Source organism: Polistes fuscatus, unplaced genomic scaffold (assembly GCF_010416935.1).
Source record: "Polistes fuscatus isolate 324 unplaced genomic scaffold, CU_Pfus_HIC Scaffold15, whole genome shotgun sequence".
Lineage (NCBI taxonomy): Eukaryota > Metazoa > Arthropoda > Insecta > Hymenoptera > Vespidae > Polistes > Polistes fuscatus.
In genome coordinates, this window is record NW_025113053.1 from 2239644 (window position 1) to 2265030 (window position 25387).

Here is a 25387-nt window from a genome sequence, read left to right on the forward strand (position 1 = left end):
TATTATTTTTTATTTTGTTCGCTTATCGAAAAAAAGAAGGGGCTATGGTGTTTTTTGCCCTCGTGGACAAAAGTAATCAATCTAAATCGAGTTAGAATGTATTACGAGATATTATACTTTAGACTTAGAATTTGTCTTCTTCAAATTTTATAATTACACGTTAAAATATTTTGTTCTTTTTTTTTTTTTTTTGATATAATTTGTTCCACGATGACAAAAACACGGCTGCCAAATTTGACTCGAATATTTGTTCTAATCATATCTTATCTTATGGTATCTCAAATACACGGGAACGTTTTAATTGAAATAAATCGACTCAACGTTAATCAAATGTTATTTATTTTCAATTTGAAATAACGTTAAGTTGATCGTGCTCTTCGGAGTAATGAATAAATCAAGAGAGAAATATATATTAATATATAGATAGAAGATACGAGAGTTTAATAAAGCAACCTGATTAAAATAATCATCATTTTAAATAATATGATCATTTTGTAAAAGTTCTCGCTAATTATATCATTCATCGAATTTATCAGATCAATTGAAAAGTTCGTGCTTATTACAATATTGAAAAATTTCGCAACAAATGCGTACAAATGCGCACAAACTTTTAGATTGACCTGATAATTATTATACATATTGATAATTTTGTGAAAATCTATTGCATGAAATGAAATATTGCATTAATATATTTACCATTGTTATAATTTAAAATCAAATTATCAAATTATTTTCAATTTGATAATTAATAATAATGTTTTGATTACGCGTAGGGTAACCCTACCCGTAAAATGAAACATTGCATTGATATATTTATCATAGTAATATGTGTATCCATATTCAATCGATATTCTATTCGTGGATTTATGCGAATGTTTGTTTAACAACAGGTTGCTCACTTATGGTAGATATATATATATGTATATAGGAAAAATACACGAAGAAAGGAAGATATAGAAATAGAGATAGAGAAATAGATGAAAATATAAAGGGATATGATAATATATCATACGAGGAGTTCCTTGAGGAAATCCTCGGCAAGCAAATCCTACAAATAATCGTCGACTCTACCATCCTCATCCGGTGGACTTGGTTCGCTAACGCTCAAAATCGGTAGTCCAAAGTGTTTCACGTCTATGCTAGATTCTGGTGTACGTTTGGCATAATCGTAACTCTTCGAATAGTGTTCCCCATCTAAACGATGATGATGGTGATGCCGATGATGATGATGCCTCGACAAAAAACCGCTATCCGGTTCGCACGATCGTCTGTAACATCTGCAATTTATATTTCTTTTTGTCTTACTTTTCTTTTCATATTTTATTTAATATATTATAATACATAATAATACATATAATATAATATAATACATATAATATATATATATATGAGCCGTTTATTTTGAAAGTGGCCTAACTCCATATAACCCTAAATTGAGATATTTAAAGGTTTGCGTTTCAATGCAATTAAAAATATACGTAAAGAATAACAATGAGTTATGTTGCTTAAGTGTATCTAAAGTGTTAAATTTACAGTTCCTATTAAAATAATGGCAATTATTAAGCGAATAATATGCGTTTTCTTACCAAGAATGGAGTTAGGCCACTTTCAAAATTAACAACCAGATTCGTTGTAAAATTTGAAGGAACCGAAGTCCATTCAACATAATTTAAGATGCTTCAAATTGCGAAAAAACAATACTTATTTTATTTTACATATCTTTATAACACTTTAAAAACATCAATTATGCGATTGAAAATATTTTTTACAAACATAAATTACAAAACAATTTTCTACTCATCTACATTTTGTGTATGTGAAAGGGATTTAAAGAAATCATGATGTTCCGGTGGTATGTATCGTAATAAGTCAATTATATCCTTGAATTTTGCGGTTGTAATTTGTCTTATATTTTTATACAGTGGTGTCAATACAATATTTTCGAACTTTCTTGGTCTACCCCGACGTGGTATTAAATTCAGGACTTTCCAATTTTCGTTCTCATTCATTGATGTCTTATAGAAAATTTTATTCATTTTTGACAAAACGCATCCAACATATTTTTAACCAGTTTCTTGGTTCTCCGTTAGAATTCTTGACCCTTTTAAAAATTGCGTCTTCTAATAATTTTGTTGATACAAAATCTTCTTGTCTCATTTCATGTACAATAAAGTTATTACCTTTCCGACACTTTTTGATAATATTGTAATACTCTCGGGGGACAAACAGTAAATTATTTTTTTTTAATGCCATTTCTACCACACCAAAATCTCTACTCCTAATGGAGTTAGGCCACTTTCAAAATAAACGGTTCAATAATTCAACTAACTCTGAAAACTTATGTGCCCAGAATTATCGTATTTACTCGGAATATAAAAAATCTTAAATGCTTTATTGATAGATAATTTGAAGCTGTACATGTTACCGTGGGTAACCGGAAAAAAATGAAAAATGGAGTTAGGCCACTTTCAAAATAAACGGCTCATATATATATATTTTTTTTTTCCTCGTGAAAATTTATTTATTATTTTGACAGAACAAAAATTTGACACCAGTTACTCGTATTTCCTTCTCTTATTTTTTTTTTTTTAACGTTCTATAAAATTGATCGAGATAAATTTTCTGCGAGATAAAAAAGCTTCGATACGTATTTTGAATTTTTGTTTTCTCTATTGATTTATTAATAGGATTATTATTTGTTGTTCTTCTTACCGTTCGTCCATAGAAGCTGGTTTTTGAATAGGACATTTAACGTATTCGTGACTACTTGCTACTCGCCACCCACTGAATCGTTTTGCTACCAACGAAGTTGTCGGTGGTACTGGCGAGTCCCTGAAAATATATTTTTTTATTACATTTTTATTAGAACTCTTATTATTTATAGGCTCGCATCATCATCACTTGTGAAATATGATTCATATTGCGTTTAACAGTAAAAGTTTCTTTGAAGTATTTGATTTAACTTAGCAACGATTCAAATTTCAGCAGTTTTAAATAGATTTTCTTTTACGATTGGTTTTATAGTTGTTGATAGGTAATGTAAAAGAATGTTGTCCACTGTAAATCGTTCGTATAACAAGTAGCAGCTTGAAGATTCTTCATTTTTGAGTTTGGTGTGTCCTATTATCAACCTTATGACGATTACTATTAATTGAGTCTTGATTAATGTGGGTGGTAATTTATTTAAGATTTTGTTCTTGAGATTGCCAACAGATTTCTACAGTTCGTACCAATTTGTTTTGTTATTTATAATAACATAATATGTATACGATACGTATGCATGTGTGTTCGTTTAATGGCAAACTTTAAATAGACGATAGATATTTTTTTTATACGCTTGTTGCACTTAATAGTTTTCTAATATATATATAATAATAATAATAATAATAAATATATAAATAATAAAAATATAAATATAATATAAATATAATAAAAATGTATATAATAAATATAATAAAAATAAATAAAATATAAATATAAATAATATAAATAATAAAATATATATATATATATATATATATATATATATAAGAAAACTATTATATATATATAATGTGTATTTTTTTTTTTAATAGTGTAATTTTTTCTACACAACCTATATATATATATAAAGGAAAAAAGAAATTACAATAGTGCGTTGGCGTTGCATTATTAATCTTGTCTGCGAATGACGTTCAAATGCAAGCTTTAGCGAATTTCAATACGCTTGAAATGTTATCGTAGATCAATTATAATTTCGATCGTGTATCGAGGAAAAGGAGAGAAAAGAACAAATTGTTTCACCGTTACCATTGGCTGATTCTTTTGAATTCTATTCTGTTTATATATATGTACCCTTTCACCAAGTCCCACCCACCTTTTTCTATAAATGAAATTACCTTTCATGTATGTATATGTGTGTATTATGTATATGCGTTTCAACAACTGATATGCTTGTCCCAATTTTCTCCTTTCATATATTTTCTATCGTGTTTGGTTTCGTTTTGTTTTGCAAATTAAAATCGTGTAATTAGTCTGATTGAATTCATTAAATATATCGATTTACACGAATATTTATTTATAGGTTGTGTAGACAAAATTCGTAGAAATAATACAATTAGATTATTTTGTAATCGATTATTTGTCTAATTAAAAAACTAATCGAAATGATTAATCATCCCGATACCTTTCTACCCACCACCAATCACTTTTTTCTATCCAACCGTAAGAATATCGAATCTATTAGAAATCGATATATCGAAAATATTCCTTTTTTTTTACTCGTTCATATCAAAGAGTATAAAAAAAAAAAGAAAAAAAAAACAAAAATCACAGAGGCGCGTTGTGATTGGAATTTAAACTAAATGTCACACACACACGTACACGCACACACGCACGTATTATTTTAAACGAACGGTTAATAATCTTTGGAAATTGGAAAAAGAAAAAAAGGTATTCCAATTTATCGTGCAATATTTAACACGCCGTTTATTTTGTATATATATATATATACTATTATTAAATTAAATTAATATTAATATTAAACTTAATATTATGATATTAAATATAATAATAAAATTATTATAATAATTTAATATAAATATTAAACTTAATATAATATAATATTATATTAATTAAATATTAATAAAAATTATATTAATAAATATATTACTAAAATACTAAAATTATTAAAAACTATTATTAAATTACTAAAAAATATATAAAAATACTTTAAAAAATACTAAATTATTAAAAACTTATTATTAAAAAACTAAATTATATTAATATAATATAATATATATATATGTAGTAGAAAGAAAAAAATGAAAAAAGAAAAAAAAAATACACACACACACACGTGTTTTTTCGTGAAAGACCAAAATTGAATAATGTCAAGATTACTTGGTGTATGTGTCAGAAATATTAATGTATAAGAATAAACCTAATCATTTGGTCATTAACCGACGTATTTGGTACGCGTTCAAGTTCACCCTGTAAATTTTGATATTTTATCCAATTTCGGTATTTCTTTTTTTATTTGAATGACGACTAAAGTTCATTTTGTATTTTTTTGTCCACGAAATATTTTGTCGCGATAAATAATTTTGCAATTGTAGATGTTATTACGGTTAACGAAAAAGAAAAAATATATTAAAACAGGCACTCTAGGCTAGTTTCAAAATAACTGGCTCATGTATAGGAAAATTTGTATCGAATTTTTAAATGAAACATTAGAAAAAAGAAATTTGATTAGGATGGTTTGATAAATTTTGAAAAAAAAATGTTTTATTTACCTCGAATAGGATTGTTGACAACTCGAGTCCAACAAAGATGTCTCGGTTAAATCCTTTGAACCACTTTCAGGACTACCTTGTCTTTTAGGACTCGCTATTTCATATCTTTCTTGATCTTCTTGACTGGGTTTCAAAAAGGATTCACGATCTCCTTCGTTTCCCTCGCTTCTGGAACTTCTTCGTTGATGAGTTTGCCGATTGACCGAGGCCAATGGCAAATTATCCGCACTGCGAACCTTTCGACATAATTTTGACGTGGACCCATGTCGTCGTAGGAATTCCTTACAGAAACAAACAAAATAAACAACAACAAAAGGGACTACTAATATTAATTATTTCTTTTTTCTTTTTTTTTTTTGAAACAAATTCTAATATTATACGTATAATTTAATTTATATATATATTATATATATATTTAATTATATTATTTTAAACGAATGGTTAATAATCTTTGGAAATTGGAAAAAGAAAATAAGGTATTCCAATTTATCGTGCAATATTTAACCATATATTAACCATATATATATATATATATATATATATATATGGTAGAAAGAAAAAATGAAATAATAATTAATAATAAATTAATTAAAATAATATAATTATTAATTAATTATAATATTAATATATATAAATGTAAATATAATATTAATTAAATATATTAATTAAAATAATATAAATATATATATATATATTTATTTTATTATATATAATATATAATAAATATTCCAAGAATGAACAATTGGATTTGAATATTTGAAACGTTGATAACGCAAAAAAATCCAACGAAAAAAATGATATATCACTTTATTAAAGTAAGTTTGACCGATTGTTCATCTAGCTTTGCTTTATTATTTTGTTGTTTGTACTTGTTTCCCTATTTTTTTTTTTTTCTTTTTTTTTAACAAGTAAGCCAGCAAAGTATCGATCACACGCGAGGAAGAACTTTACTTCAATAGCCAGCCGGTGCTACCTTGAACTTTGACGTTCGACTTTGAGGTATTCCTTCTACGCGGTCTCCTTCATATCTATCATTTATTTAAATAACTGTCCCATTAGAAAACACAGTTGGTTGTCTCTTCGCAAACACACTTTTTATGGAAGTTTATCGAAAAATTTGTTCCCTTAACTCCGGATAGGATCGAATCCATTAAACGTTATCTTTATCATTATGCGATCGTTATCTTCTCGTATAATGATAAAGATAAAAATAAAGGAAGGGTAAACAAAAGAAGAACAAAAAAAGAACGCAATGATAGAACAAGAACACGTACGTTATCGATCCCATTTTTTTCGAAAAATTAACGTAAAAACGAAAACCGTGTTTGTTGTAAATGGAAGAAAAACAAGAAAAATCACTTCGACGAATATGTTTCTTACGAAATTTTGCAATAATTCAAGATAATTCCGTAATTAGTAATAGTCCCCATTTAAATCACCTAAATTTCAAGCGTGTGTAAACTGCGAATATAAATTATATAAACTGACTATAAATCTACTTACTTATGTACATAAGATAGTTCCCGAATTAGAATAGGCACGTAATACTCATTATCTTATAAAATGATTGATCAACGATAAATGAAACATATTTTTGGTTGTTACTTACTTACGTATACATTATTCGTATATTTAACAATAACAACAAAACCATAGAAGAAACATTACTATTATTAGTATTATAACCGTTTATTAAAAATTACTGATGTAAGATTTTGTAATACGAAAATTTGCTGTTTAATGAAGCGATGAAAAATGTGTAATCTAATTACTTACGTATACATTATTCGTATATTTAACAATAACAACAAAACCATAGAAGAAACATTGCTATTATTAGTATTATAAAAGCCGTTTATTTGAAAATTACTGATGTTAGATTTTGTAATACGAAAATTAGCTGTTTAATGAAGCGATGAAAAAAGTGTAATCTTAGTTCAATCAAAGCCAGAAAAAATATTATTCTACTATGTCATCTGTTATCTATATTTTTAAATTGAATCCAACGACAAACCCATTTAAATCACCCAAATTTCAAGTGTGTGTAAACTGCGAATATAAATTATATAAACTGACTATAAATCTACTTATTTATGTACATACGATAGTTCCCGAATTAGAATAGGCACGTAATACTCATTATCTTATAAAATGATTGATCAACGATAAATGAAACATATTTTTGGTTGTTACTTTACTTACGTATACATTATTCGTATATTTAACAATAACAACAAAACCATAGAAGAAACATTACTATTATTAGTATTATAAAAGCCGTTTATTTGAAAATTACTGATGTAAGATTTTGTAACACGAAAATTAGCTGTTTAATGAAACGATGAAATAAGTGTAATCTAAGTTCAATCATATCCAGAAAAAATATATTTTACTGTCATCTGTTATCTATATTTTTAAATTGAATCCAACGACAAACCCATCAATATTTCGATTCGAACATAAATGGACTTACGCCACTGTCTAACAAACGGCTCATAAATATTATGCAAAATATAATAATAAATAGATATATAATAATAAGTATAATGTTATTATATATATAATTTATTATATATATATATATATTTTTTTTTATTAATTAGTATTATTTAATTTAATAAAAATTATATGATTATTATTTTATTTTATTAATTAATTTAATATTAATTTAATTATTAGTTTATTGTTTATTGAATTAATTTATTATTAATTTATCATATATCTTAAATAATAATAATAAATAAATTAATATATATAATATCTATAATATTATATTTTATATAATTATAATAAATTTGCATAACGATCGATTAGAAGAGACCAAATCTGGAAATGATTAGAATCCTCTTTCTTTTCGTGTAAATCCGGATTTAGTGTCATTAGGAGAGAATAATTAAGATTCGATCATTTTCAATGGGATTACTAACCTGGGATAGGAAACCAGCAACATCAATGGCACTATTGACACGTGGCCTTGTGGGTCTTGGCCAACCTAAACCACTTCCACTGTCCAATGAGTCCACATGATGGCTCGACCAGTGCTGATGCTGCAATTTACATTTCATTTGATTACTATTAGTTCATTATATGTCATACCTATATTACGATTTATTCGAATGGAACGAACAAAACGTTTTCCATGTTTTTCTCACTTTTTATCTAATTATCTAGTTTTTTTTTTTCAGTATTCGTTCACTAAACAAAACTAATCGTATAGGCATACGCATGAACACGTAGACGTTTCGTTCGTTGATGGGATCAAAAATTTCAACGATCAGGGGAACGGGGATGAAGGAGAGGGGGAGGGGAATCACGACGCAACACAACATTTGTTGGTGCGATTTTTTTTTCTGCGTGTGTTTAGAATCTATATATTTATATCTAGTTTGTGTGTGTGTTTGTGTGTGCTTAGAAGCGTGACATCATCAAAATATATATCCAAATACCCCCGAGTATTCCTTCATACGGGGGGCGGGTGGGGGGTGGGTGGGTTGAGAGGAGGTTTGTTCGTATACAGGAGGAGGCATATATATATTTCTCCCCGTGCGATGATCTAAAATTAGCGTGCAGTCCACCAGTTTCTCGTTGATGAATTTTAGCGTGTGACGTCATTAAAAAAGCGCGTGTTATCAGCCTAAGCGAAATTCAAACGGACAAAGCGTGTATTTTGTGTGGTGTGTGTGTGTGTGTGTGTGTGTCTGTGGTGTGTGTGTGTGTATACGTTTGTATGTTTGTATTTATTTTCTCTTCTCTGAGCTTATTGTATACCGTATATATGCAATAAGTGATAGGTGAACAATATATATGTATATAATATATAATACATAAATAATTATATTCGCGAACGTCAACGATAACGAACACGCGGTCATTGCAGTTATCGTAGAACTTTATCATGTAAATTTATTCGAATTATTTCCAAAGTTTCCTGGCTTCGTTCCATCGCGAGCATGAATTAACAAACTATGCAAAATGTCTTCCACGAATGAGTTTGATAATTTTGATAAAGAGAATTGATTTGGATTAATACACCCCCCCGTTGTGTGTGTTTTGCAACATTCGCGAAGAAATAAATTCAAAGTTAATTAAAATGAATTTCTTAACTTTGACTTTTGTTATTTAAATAACGTTCTTCTAATTTTTTTTTTTATAATTTTTTCAAATTTTAATGAAAATAAATATTAAGAAAAATGAAAAAGGTTCAACGAATTATCGTTGCATTGATATTTTCGTGAAGATTTATTATAAAATAATAAATAAAATAAAATAAATAAAATAATAATATAAAAATAATAAAATATAATAAATAAAATAAATAAAATAAATAAAATATAATAAATAAAATAAATAAAAATATATATATATAATAAATAATAAATAAATAATAAATAAAATAAATAAAATAAAAAAAACAAAATAAATAAAATATAATATAAAAATAATAAATAAAATAAAAATAATAATAAAATAAAATAAATAAAATATAATAATAATATAAAATAAAAAATAAAAATAAATAAAATACGAATTAGTACGGGCAAAAGAAATATATAGAAATAAAAATGAAATAAATGTATCCATATAGTCAAATGGAAAATTTAATGAAAAAAAAAAACAAAGAAAAATGGGGGAAAAAAAATGTACGAGCTTTGCAAAGGATTAAATGAAATATCGATCGGTGGTCCCCTTTTACTTAACGGTAAGGAAAAAAGAATGTAATTAAACGAAAACGGAAAAAGAAAAAAGCAAAAAGGAAAAACACGCGTAGACAACGTCAAAAGAAAAATGCGTTTTAATTTATCGCGAAATTTTTCTTTGTATTCCTTCGTTCCTTGTATTCCCTTTTTTCTTATCCTATTATTATTAGTATTATTTTACTTTTTCTTATTTATTTATTCTCTCTTCTTTATAGTATATTTTCCTACCTCGTCGTTTAGATACCGAGTATTAATTTGGCAAGGCAAATAGCAAAAGTAAAAAAGAGAAAAGAGAAAATAAGGCGAGAGGCCAACGGAAAAAAAAAAAATAAAAAAAAAAAAGGGCGCAGACAATTAGTTGAGGCACGTTCACATCAGCTTTTTCGTGAGAAAGTAGAAGCAATCGAGGTTTTGCTGACACGTCAAAAGAAAAGAAAAACACAAGAAAAAAAAAAGAAATAAAGGAACGGGGGTGGGGGTGGAAGGGGGGTGGGTGGGTGAGTGTTTAATAAAGTGGATAACGAGAAACGAGGAAGGAAACACGGACGTGGGGGGGGGAATAAAATTTAGGAAATGTGTTTTTGTTATTAGCATGATTTAGTTAACGAATAAAAGATCCCCAAATGAAAAAAAGGACAAAAGAATAAACTACGCATGAGGAGGAACAAAAAACAAGCATCGAGTTTTGCTGACACGTCAAAGAAATAAAAAAAAAAGAATAAAAAGGAACGGGGGTGGTGGTGGAAGGGGGTGGATGAGTGTTAATAAAAAGTGGATACGAGAAACGAGGAAGGAAACACGGACATGGGGGGGGAAATAAAAATTAGGAAATGTGTGTTTTTTTAATAGCACGATTTAATTAACGAATAAAATATCCCAATGGAAAAAAGGACAATAGAATAAAACTACGAGGAGGAGGAACAAAAAACACACGGAATATAACACAGAGACAAATGGATAATGGGGGAGGGGGGGGGGAAATAATAATCGATAGAATAAAATCGAAAGAAAAAAGAAGAAGCAAAATTAGTTTTGTGCTCTTTCGCAAATTGGATCCTAATGAATATGATAATAATAAGAATAATAATAATAACAATAATAATAATAAGAATAATATATTTAAGAAAAATGAAATAGATAAAAGAAAAAGTACAAAAAGATGACGAAATAGATTAATATTCTTTGGAATGTTTGTTCTTTTTTTTTTTTGTTTTTCTTTTTTTTTGGGTGTATTTTGGTTAGGACAAGTACCGATGGTCAGGCAGAGATTTCCGCCCTATGTAGAAGAGCAAATTGGCATCCGCAGTCCCGAGGTTCTCTTGTTCTTCTAGGATACTGAAAGCACTGTTCCAAGACGCAGCAGCTTCCACCCCCGCACTGCATCATCATGTCCGACAACGTTGTCATTATCTTGATCGTTTTCGTATCGTATCCGTTACGTTGCGTTACGTAGTGTTAAGTAGTGTTATATGTTATGTACATAATATGTAGTCGATGTGTATATGAAATAGAAATATAATTGAGTATGTGTAGGGGTGGCATGATTTGTGTTTGTGTGTATATTTGTACATGAAATATGGTAACATTGAGTATGTATAAGTTTATGTGATGTGTGTACGTGTATGTACGTCAAATTATGTTATGTGTCATGTACGTGTAATATACGTATTAAATGTGTAGTATGAAATAGAATATAATTGAGTATGTAGGTGGCATGATTTGTGTTTGTACACAACACGTGCGTATTAAATTGGTATATGAAATATAGATAAAATTGAGTATGTATAAGTTTATATGATGTGTATACGTGTATGTACGTCAAATTATGTTATGTGTCATGTACGTGTAATATACGTATTAAATGTGTATATGAAATTGAAATATAATTGAGTATGTGTAGGTGGCATGATTTGTGTTTGTACACAACACGTGCGTAGTAAATTTGTATATGAAATATAGATAAAATTGAGTATGTATAAGTTTATATGATGTGTGTACGTGTATGTACGTCAAATTATGTTATGTGTCATGTACGTGTAATATACGTAGTAAATGTGTATATGAAATAGAAATATAATTGAGTATGTGTAGGTGGCATGATTTGTGTTTGTACACAACACGTGCGTAGTAAATTTGTATATGAATATAGGTCTAATTAAGTATGTATAGTTTATATGATGTGTACATGTCTGTACGTCAAATTATGTTATGTGTCATGTACGTGTAATATACGTATTAAATGTGTATATGAAATAGAAATATAATTGAGTATGTGTAGGTGGCATGATTTGTGTTTGTACACAACACGTGCGTAGTAAATTTGTATATGAAATATAGATAAAATTGAGTATGTATAAGTTTATGTGATGTGTGTACGTGTATGTACGTCAAATTATGTTATGTGTCATGTACGTGTAATATACGTATTAAATGTGTATATGAATAGAATATAATTGAGATGTGTAGGTGGCATGATTTGTGTTTGTACACAACACGTGCGTAGTAAATTTGTATAGAAATATAGATAAATTGAATATGTATAAGTTTAGTGATATGGTGTATGTGTAGGTATGGTAGTTGTTATATGCTGTACGTGTACATACGTGTATTAAATGTGTGTATATGAAATATAGTTATAATTAAGTACGTATTGGTTTTCGCATGTACGTGTACGTGTACGTGTGTGGGTATGCGTCGTGTACGTCCCCGTGAAAAATAGTCCGTTGAAAATTGTAGGTTGCATGGCGTGCGAAACGTCGAAGAACGGGTCGACGATATCGATATATCATATCCAAAAGAAGAAGAAGAAGTTCGAGTTCGACGAGATCGAGCAAGAGAAGGCGAGAGGAAACAGACAGAGATTAGATTCTATTAATGCTATTATTTTAATTGTTGCGTCTCGTTAAATTGATTTTTTCTTTTTTATTTCTCTTTTTTTTTTTGGCGCTGCACATTATCCTCGTCTATTTCTTTTCTTTTGTTTTTTCTTTTTTACTCGAACGGAGAGAACGGAAAAAAAAGAAACATAATTTAAACAACGTTTAGTATTCGATTCGTCGTAATTTTGTCGTCGTTGTTTTTGTTCTTTTTTCTTATTTTGGGGGTGGGGGAGGAATTTTAAATAAGAAAAAAAAAGTATACATATATAAAGGTGGTAATACGCATGATTCTGAATTGTCCCTAACGCAAAATCGAAAGCGAGACACATGTTGTTTAGCTTTTGTTCTTCAAATTGAAAACTCAAAAAAAATCTGAAATAATTGCACCACCTTTTTACCACAATCCATTTGCTTCTATCGTATCTTCTCTATAAATTCACTTCTTGATAGGAATATGCATGAAGTATAGGGAAAGTAAGTAAGTAAGTGGAGGAGGGAGAGGGGTGGGAAGGGGTATAAGAAAAATATATGCAAATTTATGGAAATATAATTAAGGAGATAAAGCTTGCATCGCTTTTGAGTTACGTTCAAGAGAATATAAATGAACTATTCGTTTAAAGATATGTCTATTCGATAAAGGTATTAAATGTATCCCTTTAACTATAATTCTAACTTGGAAGCACATGCAAAAGCGGCTTCGATGTTACTTCTCGATAATTAATGGGATAAATTATTATTTATTGCCTCAAGCGATTCTCATTCGTGATGATCTCGGTGAATAGATAAGTGATAAGAGGTATAATAGAACAAAATAAAAAGAAAGAGAGAGAGAGAGATAATGATAGAAAAAAAAACGAAAATATTCAAAGCCGAAATTTAGCTCAAAACGAACAGCAAGAATTTTCTTTAAACTTTTTATTACATCGATCATCGATCAATCTCAATCCTCTTCGAATCTAAATAACTTATCTTTCCTTTATTTTTTTCTTTATTATTTTATTTTGATCTTTTTTTTCTTTTTAAGGATGATTTGTCGGTACAATCGGAAACAAAAGTTAATGACATTTTCATCAAATCCATATCTCTTAATATCTGTTGAAATAGATGATTTAAACCAACTATTTTTTTTTTATAATTGACATTTTGATATAAAGTTTCTAAAAGAATGAAATTTGTAAATTCACGGTACAGTCACAAACAAAAGTTATTTTACAATTTTCACTTAAATTGAGATTTTTATGTTAATATTATTAAAATAATCACTAAATTTCATTCTTTTAGAAACTTTATATCAAAATTTCAATTATAAAAAAAAAAAATAGTTGGTTTAAATCATCTATTTCAACAGATATTAAGAGATATGGATTTGATGAAAATGTCATTAACTTTTGTTTCCGATTGTACCGACAAATCATCCTTAACACTAGATTTACGGATGTGTTTCGTTCGATTATTTTTCTAATGATTTACAAATGATCGTCAAATTAGTTAGTTTCGAAAAGAAATTCTAAAAGGCATTCATCATCATTCTTTGCCTCGAATTAAGATTCGTGTAGTGTTTTAATATAAATGAAATGAATAATGAGATAAAATATATATCTGTCTAATTATAAAAGGTAGGGGGAGGGGGGGGGAAAAGGAAATAAATGTATTTTGTCTTTGAAATGGAGTTGTTTTGTTTTTGTTTGAAGAATGGAACAACATCGTATTATCAAACGATAATTGTTAACGATATCTTTTTGTAATAATCTAATATACGTTTCTCTATCAACGATCTATTTGTCATCTATTTTTATACTTTTTCCCCCGACCGAGTTGGACAGTCTCTTCAAAGTTTTATAAGGTTTCTGAGTATTGTGCAATTGAGGTCGCTGAATAATTCATTATGATTCGCTATCAGAATAAGAAACCGGGTTATCATTGATTACGGGTCTGGGGTATTTAGTTTGAGTATCGCGAAATTCTCAATTTTTCTTTTAAATAAACGAATAAACACTCATCTCCTAGTCGTCGAATCGGCTTTTAAATCGAATATCTTTCCCCGATAATACTAATCTAATCACCGTACCTAACTCAGATATTTGTTAACCCTTTGAATGCTGAACACATACAGCTCAAATGTTTTCTAGGGACATAATAATTTATCATTAATGCGATTGATATTATTAGGGTGAATCAAAAGTTCGTTTATATTGTGTTGAAAGTTTACTTTGAAACTGCATAATCGATTATTATTTTTTAATAAAATTTATTTTCGAAATATACATTTAAAAAATCCCACGAACTTTTGCTCTTCATTCTAATATTATATAATCAGATTATGACAATAAATTATATTTAATAATTAAAGTTTTCACTTGTTAATATAATTTTCATCAAATTAATAATTTATATATAATTTATATATAATTTACAAATTTATATATAATTTTATCAAATTTTAAATAATGTTACATTATTTGCATTTATATTGACAAATACGTATACGCATATATGCGCCCAAATAGTACTCAAAGGGTTAACAACCATAAATCATTATTTTACTTATTTTTTATTTCTATCATCGATAGTGAAAACAATTAAATATAATTATGTAAGAGAATAATTAACGAGATTCGTGTTTTTTTTTTTTTCACGCACATTGTTCGTTTTGGATTAAAGGGGAATAAAAAATAGATAGAGAAAGAGAGAGAGAGAAGGGGGAGAAAAAAAGGAAATAAAAAAAAATGAAAGAAACAAAAAATTCTATTAGAACGTTTATTACAATTACCGAGAGAGAGAGAGAGCGAGAGAGAGTGAGAGAGAAAAACGATTTCATTTTTCAACAGTGGAATTATTTTCTCCCCACTTAAATAATATAATTTATCGATCAGAGTGTGTAAGAGAGAGAGAGAGAGAGAGAGATAGATATATAGAAAACCATATTACTCGTTTGTTATTATTTCATCGATAAAGTTTAATGCATGCAATTAATACTATGAAATATTATTCGCAATCGTATTAAGTACTTTCATCATCTTAAATGCTTGAATAATAACTAAAACGATATTAATCGAACGATACGATGTTACAGGGTGATAAGGAAAATTACCGATAAATATTTCATTCGTTTTTAACTTTCTCGATCTATTTATTAATACAATTGAATCGATTATTATGAAAATTAGCCTGACAAAAATGTATATTTTCAAATTGATATTATATCCAATTATTAATATTATATTTATTATTATTTATAATTATTATTATTATAATTAGTTATCTTTATAAAATAAAATAAAACAATCAAATTTTCTTTCCCAATGGGACTGAATAGAATACAAAATAAATATTCAACTTAGAGTCAGGCAACTTTTTATAATTACCGGCACAAATGTTATAAAATGTTATATATATATATATATTAGGTGTACTGGAAAAATCTGTTCGTTTTTTAATGAAAATAAAATAATTTGAAAAACGAAATAAATAAATAAATAAATAAATAAATAAATAAATAAGATAATACATTTTGGATATAAATTGTAAAAAGAAAAAAACATATGTAAAAATGCAATTATAAAAAGAAACAGCCGTTATGAAGAGAGAAAAAAAAAGGATAATATTACATCGAACAGAAATTTCTGGTAAATCTAATACATATAAATTATATTTTAAATATTAATATATATTATAATAATATATATTATATATCAATATAATAATTATATTATATATTAATAATTATAATATTATTATTATATTAATTAAATTATATATTATACATTAATATAATAATAAATATTATATATATTAATATAATAATTAATATAATAATTAATATATATTATATAATATATAAAAAAATTAAAGAAATAAATAAAATAAGATAAAAATAATATAATGCGTGTGTTACCTGGGAACACGTGTGCTGACTCGAATGTTGAGGATACGCCGTATTGGTCGCCGTACAAACTCCGGTACCAGGAACTTTCAATTGTTCCTTGTAATCCGGTTGATACGGCAACAACATGCGAATTTTACCCCAACGATTGAAGAACAGTGCTATTGCACCGGCCCATACAATCAGCACCAGTATAACTATCCCAACTTCTACCCCTCGTATCTGAAATCAGCAAGAAAAAAGCTTCTTCTTCACTCGAGTAAGTTCGATAAAAAGGAGACCCTAACATTGCGAAAATCATTTCACGTTCGTCGTTCGTTATTTTAGGCTGAATCAAATAGTTCGTGAGCTTTTTTTTCTTTTTTAATTAACCCTTTGCACTCGAGCGGCGCCGATACGCTGACTGATTCCCGACTGATTTCAAGTTTCATTAAATATCACAACAAAATTAATTACAGAGTGTAGTATTTATCAAAGTTTGTTTTTGTTCGACATATAAATGAATAAACTGATGATATTTGATTATTTCTATACGCTTGTTTGTTTATCAATGTTTTTACAGTACCTGTAAAATGTCTACTTAATTTCAAGTTAATTCAAGTTAATTTACAATATTTCACTCGGATATAAAAGTATAGTAATTTTATTGACTTCAACAAAAAATTGCACTCTCTAAAACAACACAATAAACCTTTTTAGTTAGTCCTAATATCATAGAAAAATGATAAATTTCATTTATATTAGATTAGATTAGATTTTCATTAGGATTAGGATTAGAATTTCATTTAGAATTTGTCGTATTTGCTAGAAGTATCACTCTAGGTTATTCGTGAATATTTTTTATATAAATATTTCCAAAGTAAATTTAAGAAAAATAATTTTACAAAATATTGCATTATTATTTGAAACGATGCAATACAAACGTACGAACTTTTGATTCACCCTAATATGTTCCATCTCTTTGAAAAAACCCCCATCACTCTACCCCACCCCACTCCAACATCCCTGAACCCTGTTTCATACTTGTATGTAAGGTTGAGGTTGAGAAGACGGCGAAGATGGTGGAAGTGGTCCATTTGTTACTGCTGCATCCTGCTGGGGAAACGTTCTCGGAGGTTCTAAAAAACCAAATGCATAATATATTAGTATATATATTCGTGTATATATATGGTGTCCTATAATAGAATTAATCCGTTATATATTCTCATGAATTGAATACGAATACGTGATAGGGATCGGAGAAAAAAAAATTTTTTCCGATAAAAAGAAAATCTTATAGAATTGAATAACTGATAATAGAGAGAATCTTAGCATTAAAAGCAGATAATCTTGGTATAAGTAAGGTCACGTTTATAAACGTGCTATTATCAAAGAAGCAGGTATATACCACAGCTGATCGATATTGATTACATTTTAATAATAATCGCGAAAAAACTAATCGTTTTCATGATTATCACGTGACACTTCGATTTTTGTTTCTTTTTTTTTACGATTCGTGCTTCAGTTTTCCGAATATTTAAGAGAATACAAATATTGAATGTTTCTTCTTTGAAATCAAAATTTAATAATCGAATATTTGAGATGGGACACCGTGTATATATTTACACGACATACTTTACTATATGTGACCTATTATGTTTGCCCATACGGTGTGTTTATTTTTTATAAAATAGAGTTAACACGTGGTAATATATGAAACATATGTTCTTCTGAAGTGCATATACACCACTATCGTTGCAATATACATAGATTTAGATATATATATATATATCGACTATCTATGCGAACAACTTGTTACACGATTTAGTATAGATGTTTGTGTGTAATTTACTTGCTTGGATAACCTTGTTCCACTCGTATCTTATAAACGTTATATAAAATTGTCGAATAAGTTAATAAAACAAAATCGAAAAGCTGCACAAATTTGCTTGGCTTTCGTACGCGCGCATACACAAACGCGTTTACTGCAGGTTATCGATGATATTTCGAAGAAAATCATGTAGATTTTGTAATTAAGGTGAATCAAGAGTTCGTGCGTTTTATTTTTTTACTATTAATAGTTTTAAAATAAATTTGACAGAAAGAAAAAAACACATAATGCAATTTGTGACACAACAAATGCACAAACTTGTGGTTCACTTTGATATCTCATAAATGGATAATATTTTAAAATACAAAAACTTGTGGGGAGACAATCGAGGATAGTTCCGAAATAAATTTGACAGAAAAAACAAAAACTACATAATGCAATTTGTGACACAATAAATGCACAAACTTGTGGTTCACTTTGATATCTCATAAATGAATAATATTTTAAAATACAAAAACTTGTGGGGAGACAATCGAGGATAGTTCCAAAATAAATTTGACAGAAAAAACAAAAACTACATAATGCAATTTGTGACACAATAAATGCACAAACTTGTGGTTCACTTTGATATCTCATAAATGAATAATATTTTAAAATACAAAAACATGTGGGGAGACAATCGAGGGTAGGAAAAAAAAGTGAAAACGAAGATAAAATTTAAAAAAAAAAAAGAGAGAAAGAAGAAATAGGGGAAAACGATGGGGTGTTTTGAAATATGACCATTTTGGCCACTCTGCGGGACAGTTGAAATATCGATTTTCTCTGACAATATATATGCATCTCATATATATATGTATATATGTGTATGTATATATGTAGATAGATATAGGTAGGTGCTTTTAATATTGGTTACGAAACCAAGTATTCTCTTCCATCCCTGGAGGAATTGATGTGCAACGTATTATGTATCGCGAGGACGTTCTATTAAGGCCGTCCAATCAAGCGTTCTGTCGATAAATCCAGTAAAAATCCTCACCTTGATTAAATCTTCGATCGGGTTTTCGATTAATTAATGAATAAAACCTTCCAGATAATATCTTGAATTAATCTAACGTTAAATAAACGCAATAAAACAAAAAACATGATTTACCGACTTTCCGATATCCGATTTTCATTCTGATTTCTGATTTCTTATATTTATTATTGTATTTGTCAAATACTTGCATAAATGCATGCGTATTATGCATGCGTCAATACGTAATTGTATACACCAATTGAATAAAAGCACAAAAAATAAATGGTTATACAGAAGTAAACGATACACCCTGGGGGTGTAGAAATGTATTATTCAACGAAACACGTTGTGACAGATGTGACAGATGTTCATTTCTAAAGAGCAAAGGCCAATAGAGGAAACAAAGAATTCTAACAAAACCGTTGACTTCAATGGAAACAGATTAAAACTTGAAACATTTTTAATATTCTCCTTGCAATACTATTGATAGTAGTTTAAATATTTGTTTTGTCAACTATTTCAATGATAAACGTGGCGAAACGGTGTATTGTACTTTAACGTCAGGTGTGTCACTTCGAATAAGAGTTGGTAGGGTCTCGCGAAAAGAGAAAAAGGTCCAAAATTTGTATGCAAACTTGGCATTGTTAGGAACAAAACAACCTGCATTGACGTTAAAATAAATCAGATCGTTTGACATTGTAATTTTCACGAATAAAGTAGTCGAGAAATATTTCACAATCTTAGCAAAGGTTAAATATTTGACGTAACGTAAGTGCAATCATTTTTGTTCGCCCGTTTTCTTCGCCAGCAGTAATTTTTTTTTTCCTAGTTCCTAGATAGTAACATTATATAATTTATGAAAGAAAATTGAGTTGAATTACAAGTAGTACGAGTCGGTCGATAATCAGGCGTAAAATATTCCACGTAAAATGTTGCAGAAGGGGGGTGGTGGTTAAAAGTAGGATGATGGTGCAGCAGCAGCAGTAGAAGGAAGAGAAAAGAGAATAAAAAGAAAGTATATTATAAAAGAAAGATTTGTAAAACTTACCGAGCGTGCGGAAGACGATTGGTCGACTTTTATACTTTCTGCCAGCTCTAACGGCAGTGACTACTAGTTGATACTGCGTGTCGGCCCTTAGACCACTTAGGGTTACAGCTTCGCTATTTCCTGCGACCACCGCCACCACCCTGTAACTAACGCCTTGCCGTTGTGATTCCAATTTGATATTTTACATTGACAAATTTGCAAACTAAACAAATTCTAATTATCCTAATTTATAACTGTGCCCATAATTATGAAAATGCTTTAAGTTATATATATAAGTATTATAATAAGTAATAAGTAATAAGTAATAAGTAAATATATATAAGTTATTAAAGGATTATATTTGAATTCTATATGAACTAAACAAATTCTAATTATCCAAATTTATAACTGTGCCCATAATTATGAAAATGCTTTAAATTATATATATAAGTATTATAATAAGTAATAAGTAATAAGTAAATGTATATAAGTTATTAAAGGATTATATTTGAATTCTATATGAATTCTTTATAATATTGAAATAACAAAAACACTATTTAACAGTTCATTTTTGACAATATCGTGTGACTTCATATATATAAAGGATTATATTTGAATACTATATGAATTCTTTATAATATTGAAATAACAAACACTATTTAACAGTTCATTTTTGACAATATCGTGTGACTTCATATATATATGTAGGATTCGTGAAAAAATTGAGGCCGTTGGACTGACTTGGAGGACCGGGATTCGAACCCGGGATCTTCCGCTTTCCGGGTCTGCTCTTTAACCATTGAGCTATCCAGGGCCCACCGTCCAATCTTCTCACGAATGCCTATTTAAGTTTGGCTTGGAGCTGCTCGCATCCCACATATATATAAAGGATTATATTTAAATACTATATGAATTCTTTATAATATTGAAGTAACAAAAACCCTATTTAACAGTTCATTTTTGACAATGTCGTGTGACTTCATTTAATTTAAAATAATGTTTGATGTGAATATAAATGATTTAGACCACTTCCATAATTATGGTCACAACTATCGTAAATTTTCGTTTGGTTTCATTCGAGATAAAATATATTTGATACAATGTTTTACGCAAATGCATGTTGGCAGCCCTTTTTTATTAAAGGTCACACGGTATAATATTTTACATATTATTCGAAAGTTATTTACCAATTTAAAATGATGTTTGAAATAATTGAAAAGGTCACACGCAACGTATTTAAATGAAAATTAATACGTGCAGTCTTGTTCGAGAAATAAAAATTGAAAATATAAGATATAAATAATATTTTTAATTACGAATCAAATGAAATAACGATTAAACAAATGCGTGCAGTTCGAATAACCTCGGTGCTATGCTATCGGAAGATTAATGAAAATGAAATTTTATGATATTCGTCGAAGGGGGAGAGGGACAGAGGGAGAGAGGAAAAAAAGAATATTGGAAGCTTTAGGTAGTTGATGGAATTAAAATAAAAAAAAAAAAATAAAAAAGAAAGAAAGAAATAGGGAGAAAATAAAAGGAAAGTTTTAAACGATTGCTTCGAAAAAAAAAGAATAAAAGAGAGAGAGAGAGAGAAAGAAGAAAGATATTGATAAAGGATTGAGATAGGATAGAAAAGGGATTACTCGAAGAAGAGGGAAGAAAAATTGAACTTTGTAAATCTCGCGTTTCGTGTTTGAGATTACCAAGGAAAAAAAAGAAAAAGAGAAAATGAAAAAGGGGCCCAAAGTCGTTTAATATTGCTTAAATTGTAAATGAGAAAATAAAAGGGAAGGATATAAATGGAATGAAACGAAAAATGAAATGAATCTATGAAGCATTTATTTTAAAATTAGTATGCGAGTTCACTTATGGCAACAATTTTCTATCAATTTATAAATACTTCATTTCATTATACGAATTACTTTGAGATAAATTTATAAATAAAAATAATAAATAATACGTGAGCTGTAAATGGTATTAGGAATACGTTTAAAATGATTAGGTTGATATATTAAGTGGTATTTTGTTTATAAAAAGAAGAATAAATATTGAAATAATGGGAACGCACCTGGCGTCCGTCGGTCTATACGTAACATCGTACTTTTCAACTTGCTCAACCTGGCTGGTGCTCCAAGAAACACGGACGGAGGTCGGGTTTAGGAACATCACCGTTATATTTTCCGGGCCTCCCGGAATACCGCTCGTCATCGAGCCTGGATACAAAATAAATGAAAAAACCTTTTTACGTTAATACAAAAGCGAATAATAATTCTGTCATTTTACTAGTAAAAACATTTCACAATTTTTTCAAAGTATTTCTATCTAAAAGCATAATAAATGATCAACGTTAAATTCACTTTTATATTTTTAATCATTATTTTTCTATTCGATTATACACACACACGCGTGGTATTGATATTTATATAACGTATATATTTTATTTCAATACGCAAAATTGACGGAATATATATTTGTTTGTTTTCTTTTTTTTATTTTTTGTTTCGACGAATTGCGAAAATCAAATGTAAAGAGAAAAAGCAAATGCCTCTTTTTTTTCCCCCCCCCCCCACGGTTTGCAGAAGAATCCCAATATACGTTTGTGTGTAAAAGATAAAACGTTTTAGGAGAACGCGTAATAGTTTTCTTCGTTCCTATGTGATACAAGCAATTACGCTTGAAAAACACAACCGAACCGAACCGTTTTACTAATTCCATCTGTACAAATACAATCGAAACGTTTTTTACCCCTATTCGTTTCTTTTTTTTTTTTCACCGACCACGATCCCACAAAAAAGATTGGTAGAGTTCGTTTTCTCTGGCTACTCGGTTGCATAAAATAGAAACAAAGAAAGAGAACAGGAAAATAGACAACAAACGAGATATATTTTAGAAGAGAAAAAAAGAGAAAGAGATGTTTGCAAAGTTTATTTGTATGAAGAACCCTTTACGCAGTGTTAGAAAAAAACGAGTTTTGTTGTTCTCTAATTATAACATTCTTGTCTCTAGTATAATAAAGGAAACCATTTGTTTTTGTTCATTTTGTATACAATTCAGTATCATTAAAAAGAAATTGCAATTTTTGTAATAATTTGTTATCTCAGTGTCAACTAGATGAGTTTTATTTTCCTGTAATTATAACACACTTGTCAACCATTTGTTTTTCTTCATTTTGTATAAAATTCAGTATAATTAGAAAGAAATTGCAATTTTTGTAATAATTTATTATCTCAGTGTCAACTAGATGAGTTTTATTTTCCTGTAATAATAACGCACTTGTCAACCATTTGTTTTTCTTTATTGTGTATAAAATTCAATATAATTAGAAAGAAATTGCAATTTTTGTAATAATTTATTATCACAGTGTCAACTAGATGAGTTTTATTTTCTTATAATTATAACACACTTGTCAACCATTGTTTTTTCTTCATTTTGTATAAAATTCAGTATCATTAAAAAGAAATTGCAATTTTTGTAATAATTTATTATCTCAGTGTCAACGAGATGAGTTTTATTTCCTGTATATTATTTTTTTTTCTGTATAACACACTTGTCAACCATTTGTTTTTGTTCATTTTGTATAAAATTCAATATAATTAGAAAAAAATTGCAAATGTTGTATTAATTTATTATCTCAGTGTCAACTAGATGAGTTTATTTTCCTGTAATTGTAACACACTTGTCAACCATTTGTTTTTCTTCATTTTGTATAAAATTCAGCATAATTAGAAAGAAATTGCAGTTTTGTAATAATTTATTATCACAGTGTCAACCAGATGAGTTTTATTTTCCTATAATTATAACACACTTGTCAACCATTTGTTTTTCTTCATTTTGTATCAAATTCAATATAATTAGAAAGAAATTGCAATTTTTGTAATAATTTGTTATCTCAGTGTCAACTAGATGAGTTTTATTTTCCTGTAATTATAACACACTTGTCAACCATTTGTTTTTGTTCATTTTGTATAAAATTCAGTATAATTAGAAAGAAATTGCAATTTTTGTAATAATTTGTTATCTCAGTGTCAACTAGATGAGTTTTATTTTCCTGTAATTATAACACACTTGTCAACCATTTGTTTTTCTTCATTTTGTATAAAATTCAGCATAATTAGAAAGAAATCTCAATTTTTGTAATAATTTATTATCTCAGTGTCAACCAGATGAGTTTTATTTCCTGTATATTTATTTTTTTTTCCTGTATAACACACTTGTCAACCATTTGTTTTTGTTCATTTTGTATAAAATTCAACATAATTAGAAAGAAAACAAATGTTGTATTAATTTATTATATCTGTTATAGCTATATTGAGATTAAACTAATTGATGTTATTTAAATACATTAATCTAATAGAAGACTAGAATATTCAAAGGTAATCAGAGACAAATTGAGATAGATCAAACAATGAACTACATGCAACTCGTGTTAGGACAAATATAAACATACCCAGTTGTACAATGTATTACATATATATAGTAAACAAGTATCAGGATTAATGAACATCATCCCTCTCTCTCTCTCTCTTTTGTATAAGGTATTTCGATCGAAACGTCTGGTTGGTTTACAATAGTTGTTAACGATTCTACGACCTTAGAAATCAATCGTCTCGAACTACAATCCAGGACAATACATAGACGTATCCTTTGTGTTAGTGCACGTCTATCTATTTCTACTCGATTTGTCCTTCTATTAGAGCCTACTAGTTGGTTAGTGTTTTTTATCGATCGTCTCCAATTCGTATGTTAGAAAAATTACTAAATAAAATTGGCATAATGTAATTAGATTGACTAAGAAAATAT

The 25387-nt window shown here is 28.2% G+C and overlaps 1 protein-coding gene across 3 annotated transcripts in view; it reads right to left on the bottom strand.

Moving 5' to 3' along the window:
• Positions 1–862: 862 nt before the first annotated feature.
• LOC122514743 overlaps positions 863–25387 on the bottom strand; it is a 38829-nt gene continuing 14304 nt past the window's right edge. For 2 of the 3 annotated variants that reach the window (XM_043631757.1, XM_043631759.1), the window contains exons 4-11: positions 22656–22800; positions 20606–20751; positions 17756–17850; positions 16745–16954; positions 8201–8320; positions 5274–5554; positions 2713–2832; positions 863–1277 (exon numbers count right to left, since the gene is read on the bottom strand). In XM_043631757.1, coding sequence (XP_043487692.1) covers positions 1049–1277; positions 2713–2832; positions 5274–5554; positions 8201–8320; positions 16745–16954; positions 17756–17850; positions 20606–20751; positions 22656–22800 — 1346 coding nt within the window. In that variant the 3' untranslated portion in view covers positions 863–1048. The remainder of the gene's footprint in view (positions 1278–2712; positions 2833–5273; positions 5555–8200; positions 8321–16744; positions 16955–17755; positions 17851–20605; positions 20752–22655; positions 22801–25387) is intronic. The other variant, XM_043631760.1, reaches the window with a different exon arrangement.